General features: G+C 33.2%; 1 protein-coding gene across 1 annotated transcript; it reads right to left on the bottom strand.

Moving 5' to 3' along the window:
* Window positions 1-807: 807 nt before the first annotated feature.
* On the bottom strand, window positions 808-13,899 carry LOC140448008 (uncharacterized). Its single transcript, XM_072541049.1, has 4 exons — window positions 13,533-13,899; window positions 9,717-9,904; window positions 5,083-5,209; window positions 808-1,481 (listed from the first exon to the last, which is right to left on the bottom strand). Exons 1-4 carry the CDS (start codon window positions 13,786-13,788, stop codon window positions 985-987), a joined length of 1,068 nt encoding a protein of 355 aa, XP_072397150.1. The 5' UTR covers window positions 13,789-13,899; the 3' UTR covers window positions 808-984.
* Window positions 13,900-15,353: the final 1,454 nt, after the last annotated feature.

Below are 15,353 nucleotides of genomic sequence, written 5' to 3'. Positions count from 1 at the left end.
GCTTACGTCACTCATACGACAAAGTCAAATTTGACAGTTGATGGACAGTTGTCTGCACGTCTGAGTTTAAGTTCGCGTTTGTTGTTGTCTTATGCCTTGTTGCATTTTTTCGTATTCGTATATTTTTTTGTGGAATTTTCCTATAGTATCATTAGTTCGTTTATTTGTTTAGTTATTGTTTAGTGTATATTTTAGTTTATATGTTTAGTGTTTATTGTAGTTTTGTTTTTGAACTTTTTCTACTATTTTTTTGGGTTTTTGTGCGAAATAAACTGTTATCTCCATTTAAAACACACAATATTATCAATATAATCAATTCTATTTTTTGTCATCAGACTATTGATTTTAAAAAAAAATTGATATAATTACTAATATAAGAACCACTTAACATCCCTATACCCAAGAAAATCCCAAAATATATGGCAAAACCTAAGTTTTTCAACCTTTTATTAGCATTGAAGCTTATGGCAATTTTAAAAGTGTCGTATGGGTGACGTATTCCCGCCTTTAAAAAGCGAGCATTTGATTGGTTTATAGTTACGAGACAACCTACTTAACATCTACTAACCTTAATTTTGACTGGCGATGTAAGTAAAATAACATTTCTGTGATAATGTTGGTTGCATAACTGAATCTTGGCGGTAAATTTAAAAAACTGTTAGATTGTCTTATGGTGTATCATGACTCATTGTGTACTACTGTCCCCTATACTTTTTGTATATGATTTTCCTTTATCCCCATTGTGTTTTAAAATATTTGGGTTAGGTAGGTACTTATCAGGTTATCCTTGGTTTGGTAATCAAAATATTTATGTTTTGTCAGATATATTTCACTATTTTCTCTTAATTATAAATTTTAGTATAAACAGTAAAAGTAAACAACTATCTCTAAATTTTTATATAAATGTACTAATAGGAAGGGAAAGTATTTAAAGACATTAAACAGATAACAAAAATTATATACTTAAATAATCAGTTTAATCAATCATCTCCAAGGTGGTTTTTTTGTACTAGATCGGGCACCTTCTGGTTCACTTTGTGACATCTTTCTACTCCTTATAGACGAAGGACCACTTGGTCGTGTTGGCTGAGTACTAGGCGTCCTGTTATTCCCAGATTCGGCCGCATCAGTGACCGCAGCGCTAGTAGATGGCGAAGCAGACTTATTGTCATCAGATTTCCTAAATTTTTCTCTTATACTCCCAAATATCCCAAGCTTTTTCTTGCTCTCTACCAACTTGGTTTTTTTTGCCATAATATTGTGTATTTCTTCTACATGCTCTTTTAATTGTTGCTGATGTTTACGGATCACCAAGTGGTGACCTCGTAATTCACTAGGTGTGAAATAAAAGTGTCTGGTAAGAGTAGAAATAATTATTGGAGACGTTAATGAACCAACACAACTGGCAAGTGTAATAATATTTTCTTTATCACCATGAGATTTAATGTTATTGCAAAAATGATATGTAAACTCACTGTCATCTACAAAAATCAAAACAAAACATATTAATATCATATAACATTGTATTATCATATAACGTTGTATTTGTATTACTAGCATCAGTGTATAAAAAAATTTAACCAGTAGAGGAAAGGCACCGAATTTGAGACAGGCGCCTAATTTGAGACCCCGTCATATATTTTTTGTGTACGATAGGATGACATCTAGTGAAAATATTTAAAACTGATCATTCAGTGCGGTGGTAGTGCAGATCTGGCTTCCAGTTGACGCGTAGAAGTGACCGTTGTTGTTTTGTCGACGGTAATTTGATTTACGCATTTACAAAGTTATTTCGGTGTTTATAAAAACTTACAAGACATCAAGGTAAGATGATTAACTTTACCCCCATTATTTTTTATGCTAGTTTAATATCAGTTAATACATTTTATGCTAATTAAACTGTCTCAAACTAGGACCCCGTGTAAAATTTTTATTTTTATGTATTTTTTTGTTTTTAGATACCGCCAAAAAATAAAAAATGGAACGCAAATGATATGATACGGGCTGTAAATACAGTAAGAAATGAAGAGATGGGCTATTTGAAGGCCTCAAAAGTTTTTGAAGTACCAAAAACGATATGTAAAAGAACGATAGAACGATATGTAAAATCAGACAAGACTCCAGAAGAACTCGTCGGGATATCAATTAGCCGCCGACCTATTCTTCCTTTGTTATTAGAAAATGAGTTGTTTGAGTATGCCCTAACTATGGAGCAACGTTATTTCGGGCTAAGAGCGCGTGATATAAAACGGCTGGCCTTTCAACTTGCAATGTGAAACTCAATACCACATCCATTTAGCGGAATCAAAAAATCAGCTGGAAAGAAATGTTTGCGACTCTTTCTGAAAAGGCATCCGACGCTTTCAATGCATACTCCTCAGGAAATGTCATCTCCTCGAGTAAAATCGTTTACTACTGAAAATATATCCAAGTTCTTTGACCTGTATGAACCAGAATATCTTAAGCTGACTAACCCTGGACAACGTATATTCAATGTGAACGAAACAGGCCTTACAATTGTTCAGTACAAACATAGCAAAGTAATTTTTATGAGAGGGAAGAAGCAGGTTTCGTCACTTACTTCATCAGAAAAGGGCAAGCTGAGTACTGTTATTACGTGTGTGAGTGCTGCAGGAGTTTTCATACCACCATTATTAATCTTTCCTAGAAAAAATAGGAAAACAGAGCTGATGCTAGGAACTCCCACTGGAGCAGTGGCAGAATGCCACGTGTCAGGTTAGGCACAGGCCGATATTTTCACTAGATGGCTTCAACACTTTATAAAATTCACTAAACCCTCAGCTCAAGACCCTGTTCTTCTCGTCATTGATGGTCACTATTCTCATACGAGAAATGTTGCTCTAATAGATTTGGCCTAGCAGAATCATGTGACGATTATTTGCCTCCCACCAGATTCTACACATAAGATGCAACTGTTGGATGTTGATTTTATAGCACCTCTGAAAAACTTACTACGCACAAAGAAATAGAAAAGAGAAAATCAGTGAGTGTTGTGTCGCCTTATGCCGTTGTCAGTATTTTTTGTAAAGCGTATAACAGAGCTGCGACGATGGAAATATTTTGCAATGGTTTCCGGATAACTGGACTGGTCCCTACTTATCGCCGCATTTTTAGGGACTTTGAATTTGGAATTCAAGAGCACTTGGAAACACAAAACGAAATGGACGAACAAATAATAGGACCAAACCATAAACAACCAAATCATCCAATCCAACATAGAATTCCTAGTCCACCAATACCTCTCAAAAGAACTTGTTTCTCCGAAAGACATCTGTTCAATCCTCACATACAAGAGAGATGCCACTAAACAACCACATGCCAGATCAGGAAAGGCTTCAGTTATTACTCTAATACCCTACAAAGAAAAGAAGAAAAAATTAGATTGATAGATAGATAAAATTAGAGAAAAGTTTGCAGAACAAAAAAACAAAAAAACTAGTACTCCAGCAAAACTTGGATTGTGTATTAGCTCCAGAAAAAAACAATTCAACAAAAAGTGTTAGTTAAAAAAACAGCAATGCCCGAAGAAGAAACGCCAGTACATGAAGACATAGGTCAACCTTTTACATCAAAAAACAAAATATCAAGAAGGAAACGGAAAGTTTTTTTAAGTTCAAGCTCAGACAGTGAAGACCTTCCATTAGCTGATTCATCGTCTCATCGGAATGTCTATTTTGCACCGGCAAATTTTCCGACGATAGATATGGCTAACAAATGGAAAAGTGCTACCAGTGTGGCAGGTGGGCACATAAAGACTGTGGAGAAATAAAGTCCTCCAATATCTTCAATGGTAATGAAGGTTTTGAATAGTCTCCCAAATTTGGGTACCTGTCTCAAATTTGGATACCCTGCTCTCTCAAATTAGGCCACCTTTTATTTTTATCATTAAATATCGCAAGAAAATTAAATGTATTTTTTTGCAAAAATATACGTTTTATTAGCTTTATATTTTTTTGTATTCTAGAAACATTAAATTTAAGTTTTGGAAATAAATGGTTTAAAAACTTTTGAATGTTCTGTTTTATATTTGTTTTTCAAAAAAAGTGTCTCAAATTTGGTGCCTTTTCTCTATATAAGAAAACCAAATATATAATGTGATCCATCTGTATATGAAGCTATTAATTGAAAAAGATACCAAGGAGTCCATGACAGATAAATCCAATGTCCGAAAGGAAGCAGTTCAACCAGTAGGCGGTGCAGAAGCGGTACGCGTGAAGAAAGTAGGCTAATATATCTTAGGTTTGAAATACCTTAAGTGTAAAATGTAAAATATATTAAGGCAATAAACGTTTTTATTTTTAAAAAATTAATTAAAATCCTTTGTAAAAGGTATATATTTAAAAACCCAAACGGGCTGTGTTAGACAAAACGTTTTCGGAATACATCATTCCATCATCGGTGTCTAGGAGTACATGAATGTAGCCACTAAATATATGGGTAAAAACCCGTTAACAAATAATTAGTTACATTTGTTCGACATTATATCTTATAAATACTTATGATGTTAAAGTTACCGTTGGATTAGGTAACATGGCGACATATGACTCCACGTTGAAGTTGCAAGTCCTGAGACGGTGTGTCTACGAGGACTTTATGGAAGCAACTGATTGAAATGACAATGTCATTTCAATCAGTTGCTGACAATGTCATTTCAATCAGTTGCTTCCATAAAGTCCTCGTAGACACACCGTCTCAGGACTTGCAACTTCAACGTGGAGTCATATGTCGCCATGTTACCTAATCCAACGGTAACTTTAACATCATAAGTATTTATAAGATATAATGTCGAACAAATGTAACTAATTATTTGTTAACGGGTTTTTACCCATATATTTAGTGGCTACATTCATGTACTCCTAGACACCGATGATGGAATGATGTATTCCGAAAACGTTTTGTCTAACACAGCCCGTTTGGGTTTTTAAATATATACCTTTTACAAAGGATTTTAATTAATTTTTTAATATATGGTATACAGCCAAATACAGGAACTTAGATTCCTTGTGGGTTTTTATTTTTATTTTTTATTTTTATTTATTAATTGAACTGATAAGTGCTCACCATCGATATCTTTGTTGCAAATTACTAAGATGTCCGCTTCAGAAGGAGTATCGTACACCGAGATAGGTAATGACTTGACTGAAATCCTCTTAGCGTCTTGTTGTATGGGTGGTTCATAAACTTTTAACTAGAAAAATAATTTAAAAACGTAGATAGCAGTTCGTGGTGTTAAGTAACACCTTCACCAGGTTTAAAGCTCATATTTTAAAAAAATATTTAATTTACAAAAAAATATGAATGCATTTTAAATTATGAGAATAATTTAAAATGTTTACATTGATAAACTTGCTACTGAATTATAAAGATCATATATGTAAAGTAATATTTAACATATTGACATTTCTTTAAAGTAGAGCTCCGAAGACAGTAATTAATTAATCTAGCCAGTATGACCATTGGTATTATTAGTACTATTTGTATTAGTTGATGTAAGCTGAAAATTTATTATTTTACTAGTAAGGCATACTGAACATGTATACCAAAAATTATTAAATTCTGAGCTAATGTGCATCAACACTAGTTACCTGAAACAGGGTTACAACCTGAAAGGATCTTCCCGGCAAAAATTTTATACGATATTATCATAACTGTCATCATCATCATCACCATTCTGGCTTTAGGAACCCTGTATGGGTCCTAGCCTCCTCAAGAATTTCTCTCCCGTCGTCTCTATCCATCGTCTTCCTCCTCCACGCACGTATTCCCATATTTCTCATGTCTTCATCAATGTTAACAAGGAACCTTGTTCTGAGTCTTCCTCTTCTTCTCTGACCAATGGGTCTATCTATCTTTTGCTGAAGCTAGTCAAGGTCTCTGACCCATATATTAGGATTGGGCGTATTATTGTGTTGTAGAGTTTTATTTTTGTATTTCTCGATATAATTGTGGATTTAAGGAGGGATTGAGCCCAAAATAGCATCTGTTGGCCGTGCAAATTCTGCGGTTTACCTCTGCGGTAGTATTGGATGATGTCGTTTTCTATAACAAGTGGTCGTAGGATTTGTATACTTTGTTTTGTTGATGTTTATTATTAAACACACACAGCTGATTCTTTGAATGCTACATACGCTTCACCTACAGCGTTTTCCATTCTCCCAACAATATTGATATCATCAGCATATGCAAGGATTTGCACTGATTTATTATACATATATTGCATTGTGATTTGCGACATACGTATTATTTTTTCCAGGGCCAAATTGAACAGTATAGAAGAGAGAGGGTCTCCCTGATGCAGCACGTTATTTGTTTTAAAAGGTTCAGACAGTTTCCCCTGGATTTGTACTCTACATTGAACTTTTTCAAGAGTTCTTCTTCTTCTTATGGTACCTATCCGTTACAGATGTTGGACACTAACATGGCTATTCTGACTTTGTTGACTGTTGTCCTGAAAAGTCCGGTAGTGGTTAAGTTAAACCATTTTCGCAGGTTATGCAGCTAGGATATTCCTGGTTATTCTTCGTCCTGGTTCTCTTTTCCTATGCACTTTAACTTGAAGTATGGTCCGAAGTAGGTCATATCGTTGTTCATTGCGCATTATATGGCCCAGGTATTCTAGTTTGCGACGTTTTATAGTTACGACTAGTTCGCGCTCTTTACCCATTCTATGTAGTACTTCTTCGTTGGTAACTCTGTTTATCCAGGAAATCCTCAACATGCGTCTATAGCAGCACATATCAAATGTTTCGAGTCTCTTCAGTGATGCTTCAGTTAAGGTCCATGACTTTACAAGAGTTAGTTTCTTTAAATTTAGCAACTGATTTCGTAGTCGTAGGCTGCTTTGTAGACTATTAATATGTGATGAGTATCAATGCCATATTCCAGTGTTTTTTCTAAAATTTGTCTCAGTGTTGCAATCTAATGAATTGTCGATTTACCACCTCTGAAACCAGCCTGGTATTTTCCTACTATCCGTTCTGCATATGGTGACATAGTACTGTGGAAAATATTTTATACGCTGTATTTAGAAGCGTAATTCCTCTGTGGTTAGAGCATTCGAAGATATCTTCTTTTTTGTGTATGGTGCAAAGTATTCCAATATTACAATTATGCGAGATTTTTGTGTCCATATTTCTTTTATAAGCTGCTGTGATGCCATTATTGTATCGTGACCATCTTCTTTATATATTCAGCTGGGAAATTATCTATTCCGGCTGATTTGTTTCTGGCTAGTTAATAATTATTTTTATGTAAAATTACCAAAATACCAAATAATACGTGTTAAAAGAAAACGTAAAACAAAAAATAAAAAAAAAAATTATTTTAAATGCTTATCTTCGTAAATTTTTAGTGTACACACTGTTATAAGCTACAATTTTAACTAAAATTATAAGCTATTTTTGTGAAGCAATACCTATCCCTAAGTATGCAAAAAAAAACTACAGTAAAACCTCGATATAACGGACCTCTATTTAAAGGACTTCGGATATAACGGACAAATAATCCCTTCAAATGTAAAAAAAAACATACTGTTAAGCGAATGAAATTGGCTCGTGAAACTTCACTGGAAGTTGGAAGAAGCAATCTTAAAATGGTATGGCCAACAACGTTCTAGTGGGATCCCGGTCCGAGCCGTCGAATTGAAATCTGCTGCAATTAAATTGGCAAATCATATAAACATACCATTCAGAGCAAGTAATGGATGGCTCTGAAGCTGTCGCAAAAGGCACGGAATCATGAATAAAAGAATTTCCGGCGAAGCTTCAAGTGCACCAACAGAAGAAAGAGAACCATTTAGGCAACATTAGTAGCACATGTGAGTAACGAAATGCTATTAGAATCTCAGATTTAAAATGTTGACGAAACTGGTTTGTTATGGTGTACTTTGCCTGAAAGCCCACAAGCCTCCAAATATGAACAATCGAATTCTGGAAGAAAAATCATCAAGGACAGGATTTCGGCACTGCTTTGTGCTAACACCGATGGATCGCATAGATTGACTTCAGTAATAGTTGGTAAATCTCGTAAATCTAGAGTTTTAAAAGATATAATGCATCATAGCTCTAAGAAGGTATATGGTTCACCTCAGATATTTTCAAAAATTGGTTTTTCAAAGAATTTGTAGCTTCAAAAAAAGTACCTCAAAATTTCAAGAGAAGAAATTGGAAAATAATGCCAGAATAGGTGAAATGTTTATTGCTGTTAGACAACGTTCCTGCTCACCCCTTTGAGAATATTCTACGTTCAGAAGATGGCAACTTTAGGTTTATGTTTTTACCAAAAAAATACAACATCGCTTATTCAACCCATGGATCAGGGAATAATTTTGGAAGCTAAACGAATATATCGCAGAAAGTTTTTAGACGAAGTAATGGTCGTATGGCACGATGGAGATAATGCGGAAGATACAATAGGGCAGCGTACCTTGCAAAACTTAAGGTCTTACAATTTAAAATCAACAATTTTTAATTTCGCTACAGCATGAGAGGAGGTGAAAGAACAAACATTAAAAAATGGTTGGAAAAATTTGTTTGATGGTCAACATGCAGACATAGATTTAATTGAAAAGAAAAGAAGCGTTGAAAGTTACTTATTTCTGTAGGACAATACATAATAATGCCGGAGAACATGTAGCCGAGGAAGATGTTTTACAATGGCTAGAAGTAGATGAAGGTGACCCTGGGTATAACATCATGACTAAAAGTGAAATAGCAGATGAAGTTATGAACCTTAAAAATTAGGACGGAAGTGAAGATAGCGAACAAGACGACAAAACAAGACCGTTAAAAATGAAGTTATCAGAGGTAAGATCGCATCTCGACGATCTAATAACATTTATTGATTATTCATCAAATAGTTCAACTGTATTCTACGCATTTTCGTAATTTTAGAGGGTAGATCATAAAATAACAGCAAACATCGAAAGTGCAAACGAAACTTGTTCAAAACAGGATTACCGACAGCAAGCGCGTCGATATTCAGAGCAACGTCACTTCACGACGAATGTCCGAATACAATTAAATAGAATTTTGTTTGTATTTTGTATCTTTTATATATATCTAAATTCAGTGTACATACATTTTCAAAAACAAAGTATGTATTTTGATTTATTTTAAACATATTTTTATATAACGGACTTTCGGCTTTAACGGACACCCAGTCCCCCCAATGAGTCCGTTATATCGAGGTTTTACTGTATAGTCAAAAATTAAAAAAAAAATCGAAATTTTTCAATTTTTTTTATCATTGTTTTTTGGGTATATCTTGAGAAAAATATAATTTTTACTTTAAAAGATGTAATTTTAATATAAAATTTAAATCTCTACAAGAAATCTTCTATAAAATTTAATAAAAATGTATAAGTTTTGAATTACAGCCAAAAAAGCAGAAAAGTGGAAAAATGTACCCCGTTCTAGTACATTTCGATTTTTTTCATTTTTAGACGTCAGTGGACCATATGAAACAATAAAATCTATTAAGTGTCTTAGTTCCTAATTAAATGAAATAGTCAATAGCCTAATTCAAATAATGAAAGAAGTAAAGCCATACTTTTACGATTAAATATTGAGCTTTTTGACTTTTTACGTGATTGTCTAAATAAGCCAAGAACAGTTTTATTATTATTATACGAGTATAATCATGCATAATCCACCAGTACCTAACGATATATTTGAAAGAAAATCAATATAACTTACATCAAATATAAATATTTTCGGTTTATTTTTCAACTGGAAACAATTAAAGGAATTAAACTCCAGCCAAATCTTTTGAATGCTTGTATTATTTTCTAATACCTTAGTGTGCAAAATTCCTCCTCGTAGCTTAACATCTCCAGAAAAGTACATAATTAACCCAGCAGTATCATCGCTGCAGTTTTCCTTAACTAAAATAAATATTATAATTACAATCGGATAAGCGCAATTTAGGTTGGCAGGAGAAAGGAAACGGTAACGAAGAGATAAAACCAGAATGAACGAAAATTAAGAACCAAAATCTTAATGGAAAGAAAAACTATAGTAACAGTAAAAAGTCTTCTTGATATTCCAATGGATGGTTAAAAAAAGAAGAAAAAAATAAGACCAACTTTGATTTAGTATAAATATATATCTCGATATTGGCAAAACAACTGAAATTCTACAAAGATCAACTGAATCTCCATAGGTGCGCTGGTATGTGGAGGAAATAGATCTTACGCCTTGGATGGACTAAAGGTTTCTAAAAAGTTTTAGATTCAAAAGAATATACCAGCGCCTGGAAATCTGTCCCGTATACTCGTATAATATCCCGTATATTATCAGTAAGTTTTTGACTGATGAGAAAGTGGCCGGTGTGAAGATTTACCTTAATTGACCACTTAAGTGGATAGGAACCACAGAGAAATGTCCTGCAAGTCAGTGATCGAAAGTTTGGAGCAGCATAAAAAAAACGTTACGGTGATAAGGGGTTGCTTAATCGTTAATATGCTAAATAAGTTGCCTATTGTGTTTAAAGTGAAATATAAAAAAAAGATTCTACCTAAACAATTTAATCGGAGATAGCAACTAAAAATAATAACAATAAACATGCATGAACAAATAGAAATTTTCAATTGGGGACTTTAACTTTCTAAATTTTCAAAAAATCGATTTTAGTTTTTTTACGTATAAACATTACTTAGTATCATAAAAATACTGTTCTAAAATTTTGTTAAGAAATTCGAAATAGAAACGAAATTATAGCTGTATTCATAACAGTACGCACCTAAGCTAAAACTCGTTTGTATACAAAACCGCGCGCCCCGCTTCACCTAGGCACCAGCAACTCGATAATTGCTTTCTAAAAAATATGAAAGTGCGCACGTGTTTTATATTATTGAAATTTATCAAAAATTCTTGTTTTGAAAACGGAAAAAAGGCCTGGATCTGGTGGTAATTTAAAAAGCAGTCTAATATAAAAAAAAATTCAGAAGTAATTGCTGAAGCCAATATAACGAGCAGCGAGACATCAAAAGAGGGCAGAGTTATGAAAAATAAATTAACAGCTTTTACTGAAGAGTGAGGGCACCAGAAATTGCCTCACTATTATTGCTATATGCTCACTATATATTGAAAATAAAATTACAGTAAAAATACTTTAAACGTAAATATATATATATATATATATATATATATATATATATATATATATATATACATAAATATTTAACACCGACAGGAAAATTGCAACCATATTACCACAAAAACAAAAGTTGCATTGGAAAATCAAAGAGTATAAATAGTATCCATTGTGAAGACTTTGATAAACTGTACATCGGACAGACGAATCTAAGAATACAAGTTAGACGAGAAGGACATCAAAATGCCATTGAGAGAAAAGGGAAGACGTGATTCTATCACAACGACGACGCTAGTCAACATCGAAAATAGGACCAAACGTGTAATTAGGGAAGCAAAAGAGATCGAAAAACACCTGGAAACCAATTCTAGAGAAAAACGTAGAAAATAAAATAACAAATAGAACCCGCCGACTCTGCGCAGAGGAATAATTACAAAAAGCGATAAAAGGTATTTAAACAGAGCGTGAGCGTGCAGCGATCAAGAAAGCAGTTTGTCGCCAAAACGGCCAATTAGAGCAACGATTGTCACTCTGACCGGCCCATAACAAACGGTTTTATTAATTGCATTGTTATTGGCCTTCCGACAGAAGATCGCTGCGGAGTTGCAAACAAGAAATGCATGTCTTCGTCTCCTTTGAAGCAGCCTATGAGAGTGTGAAAAGAACTGCATTATATAATGCAATGATAGACTTTGGGATCCCACCTAAGTTAGTTAAGTTGACCCAACTAACAATGCAAAACGTAAGCTCATGCGTTAGAATTGAAGGAGAAAACACTACGTCGTTAGACATTAATAATGCACAAGGGGGCGCACTGGTATGTCTCCTCTTTAATATTTGCCTTACTATTCGCTGACGATATAGTTATAGTGGGCAGAAGTAGGAGAGACACGGTGCAGTGTTTTACATGACTTTCGGACGCGGCAAGTGAATTAGTACTTGTGGTAAACGAGGAAAAAACCAAATATATGTTGGTTTCTAAAATCCCCCGAAATATCCAACAGAGAATTCAAATTATTAACCATACCTTTGAGCAAGTCAAAGAATTCACATATCTTGGATCGCTAGTAAACGCAACAAATACGACAAGCGACAAAATAAAAAGACGCATAGCAATAGCAAACAGAACTGTTCACGGTCTTCAGAAACATTTAAAAAATAAAAATATAAAACGTGCAGTAAAGCTTAATATATACAGGACCTTAATAAGACCGGTTTTGATATATGGGGCTGAAACGTGGACCTTATCTCAAAATGATAAAAGACTTCTTGGTATTTTTGAGAGACAAATTCTTAGAAAGATTTTTGGGACGTAAACGAAAATGAGCTTTGGCGTCGAAAATACAACTTTAAACTATATCATTTATACCCCGATCCAGATATTGTGAAATTCGTTAAAGTGCAGCGACTTAGATGGTCTGGACACATTGCTAGGATGTCAGATCACGAATACACGAAGAGATTAACATTTTCAAAACCAGAGGGAACAAGAAGTGGAGGACGACCACAATGTATTGATGATGTGGAAGAAAACCTTCAGATTCTAAGGGTCAGAAGATGGAGGGAAGTTGCCAGGAATCGACAGGAGTGGCGATTTCTTTGTGAGCAGGCCAAGATCCACAACGGATTGTCGATCCACTTATGATAATGATGAGGTGGCTTTAAAATACCTGAAAAATACTATTGAAAACATTCATTTTTCACCCTTTTCTTTAATGATTTTTGATAATATTTCAATAATAATTATTATTTTTCTAATTCACAATTAATTAAATTTTTTATCTTTTTGTTTTCACGAATTTTTTCTAAACCGCATAGGTAAGGCAACGAAATGGATAAAAAAAGTTAAATTTTTCAACTTTTTTTGCCACAAAATTGTTTAATACAAAAATTTAGTTCATTTCTAATAATATTCTAAAGGGATTAAAACAAAAAAATATTATCTTATACAAATTACCCAAATAAGAGTGTTTTAGAATAGATAATGCCTGGCCTACAAATGTGAAAGCAGAATATAGTACCTAATTAAAATTTTGCATGTTAGTGGTAAAAAAAAAATTGATTACATATCTTACTTACTTTCTTACGTTACGCCCATGGAAATAGAGGCCCAGATTTAATAAAACAACCGAGAGAGAGAGAGAGAGAGACTATTTATAAGATATGCAAATAACGTAAAATGAATAGAAACTCATAATAGAGATAATTGGAAAGGGACTTTTTTAGAAATCTTGAACGAATCTAAAACAAAGCTAAAATTGGCATATAACAGTAGACGATACTAAAATTAAATAGATAATTATAGTAAATATTAACCACTTCCACTATCAAGGTTTTTTCAAACAGAAAAGATAATTATTGAGGGTCACAAAGGGTATTAATTTATATATCATTAACATAACTAAAATAAAGCTTACTTCTCTTTATGATTTCGAATATCTTCTCTTTATCAAGATTATGTCTATCCCCATTCTCGCATGTAATTCCTATTCCACGTAAAGTCGTCAAAAACTCATTTTCATTGTTTTCGTCTGCTTCAGTGTCATGGAAAAATGTATGAACTGAGAATTTTGGTTGATTTCCGAAATGTTCATATTCATCCGGTATAAGCTCGGTAGAAGGTTTTACCTCTATTTCTTCTTCATAAGTAGAACCACGATTACTTTTCGACATTGTAGCTAAAATACATCACAATAACAGAGTAATGTCAAATCACTTCGTAAGTTTGAAACAGTAGACCGACGAAACAAAAAGTATTTCGTCATTTGATCGAAAATATGTGAAAATCGGCTATATTTATTAGAAAGAGATAAGATAATATAATTGTGATAAATTTATCTATCTATCTAATCAGAAATCCATCTTTGGACAATCGTTCTTTCTATTACTATCAGTTCTAAAAAATTTGACTATATTTTGGCCTTCCTAAGCGCAAGTATTAATAAAATGAAATTATTATAAATTCTTATATAAAATATTAAAGTGAGAAAGGTAAGAACATACCTATATCAAAAGCAAAACAAACTGATGGTATGGGCAAACTATATAGAACAGCTGTTTAACGACAAACGAGACAAAATAGATAACGAATATTTCGTTGAAGAGACTTAACCAGAAATAACAGACAGTGAAGTAAAACACACAATCAAAGAAATGAAAACTGGGAAAGCAGTAGGACCAGACAAAATACCGACAGAAATATTGCAACTTATCGCCGACTGCAATATATTGTCGAATTATTTAATATCATATATAGAACAGGTATATTACATAAAGAATGGCTTCTATCAACATTCGTGACTATACCGAAAAAGAAAACCTCAGACAATGTTGCGATCACCGTAACATCAGTCTAATGTGCCACATACTAAAAGTATTCCTAAAGATTATTCATCGTAGAATATATAAAAAGTTAGAAAAAGACATTATACAAACTCAGTTCGGATTTAGAAATGTTCAAGGAACCAGAGAAGCATTATATGCAGTAAATTTGCTAATACAGAGATGTTTAGATGTAAACCAGGACATATATGTCTGCTTCCTAGATTATAACAGGGCATTCGATACAGTGAAACATAACCCGTTAATAAAACTACTGAGAACAAAGAACATCGACACACGGAATATAAGAATAATAAATAATCTGTATTATGAAGAAGAAGCTGTCATAAGAATAAATAATTTAAAAACTAATAAAATAAAAATCAAAAGAGATGTTAGACAGGGCTGTGTCTTGCCATCACTGTTTAATGCATACTCAGAGGAAATATTCAAAAAAGCATTAGAAGATGAAGTAGCAAGCATAAAAATAAATGGCCTACCCATACGTGAAATTAGATATGCTGATGATACAGTACTAATAGCAGAAAATATTACAGATCTACAAAGAATTTTAAATAAGGTTGTTGCAGCGAGTGAAGAATTTGATCTGTTACTAAACATAAAGAAAATAAAATTCATGGTTATATCAAAGAAAAATATTAGATACATCAATCTACACGTAAATAATAAGACGATAGAACGAGTTCAGAATTATAACTATTTAGGGGCAAACATTATTGAAGCAAACGATTATACCAAAGAAATTAGAGTTAGAATAGAAAAGGCTAGAAGTGCATTCAATAATATGAAACAAATATTATGTTGTAGCCTAAATCTTAGAAAACAAGTACTAAAGTGTTATGTATTTTCTGTTCTTTTGTATGGTGTGGAAACATGGACTTTAAGTAAACAATGTC

The sequence above is a fragment of the Diabrotica undecimpunctata genome, chromosome 1 (assembly GCF_040954645.1).
Source record: "Diabrotica undecimpunctata isolate CICGRU chromosome 1, icDiaUnde3, whole genome shotgun sequence".
NCBI classification, from domain to species: Eukaryota; Metazoa; Arthropoda; class Insecta; order Coleoptera; family Chrysomelidae; genus Diabrotica; species Diabrotica undecimpunctata.
The sequence above is the reverse complement of the archived record's forward strand: the minus strand, read 5'-3'. Positions and strand labels throughout refer to the sequence as shown.

What these genes read in the sequence shown, in the direction of transcription:
- LOC140448008 (XM_072541049.1), bottom strand. Translation starts at nt 13,788, where the DNA reads ATGTCGAAAAGTAATCGTGGTTCTACTTATGAAGAAGAAATAGAGGTA. An exon ending in ATTCGAAATCATAAAGAGAA is followed by an intron (nt 9,905 to 13,532) that starts GTAAGCTTTATT and finishes TATTTATTTTAG; the next exon opens with TTAAGGAAAACTGCAGCGAT. An exon ending in TTGCAACAAAGATATCGATG is followed by an intron (nt 1,482 to 5,082) that starts GTGAGCACTTAT and finishes TGATTTTTGTAG; the next exon opens with ATGACAGTGAGTTTACATAT.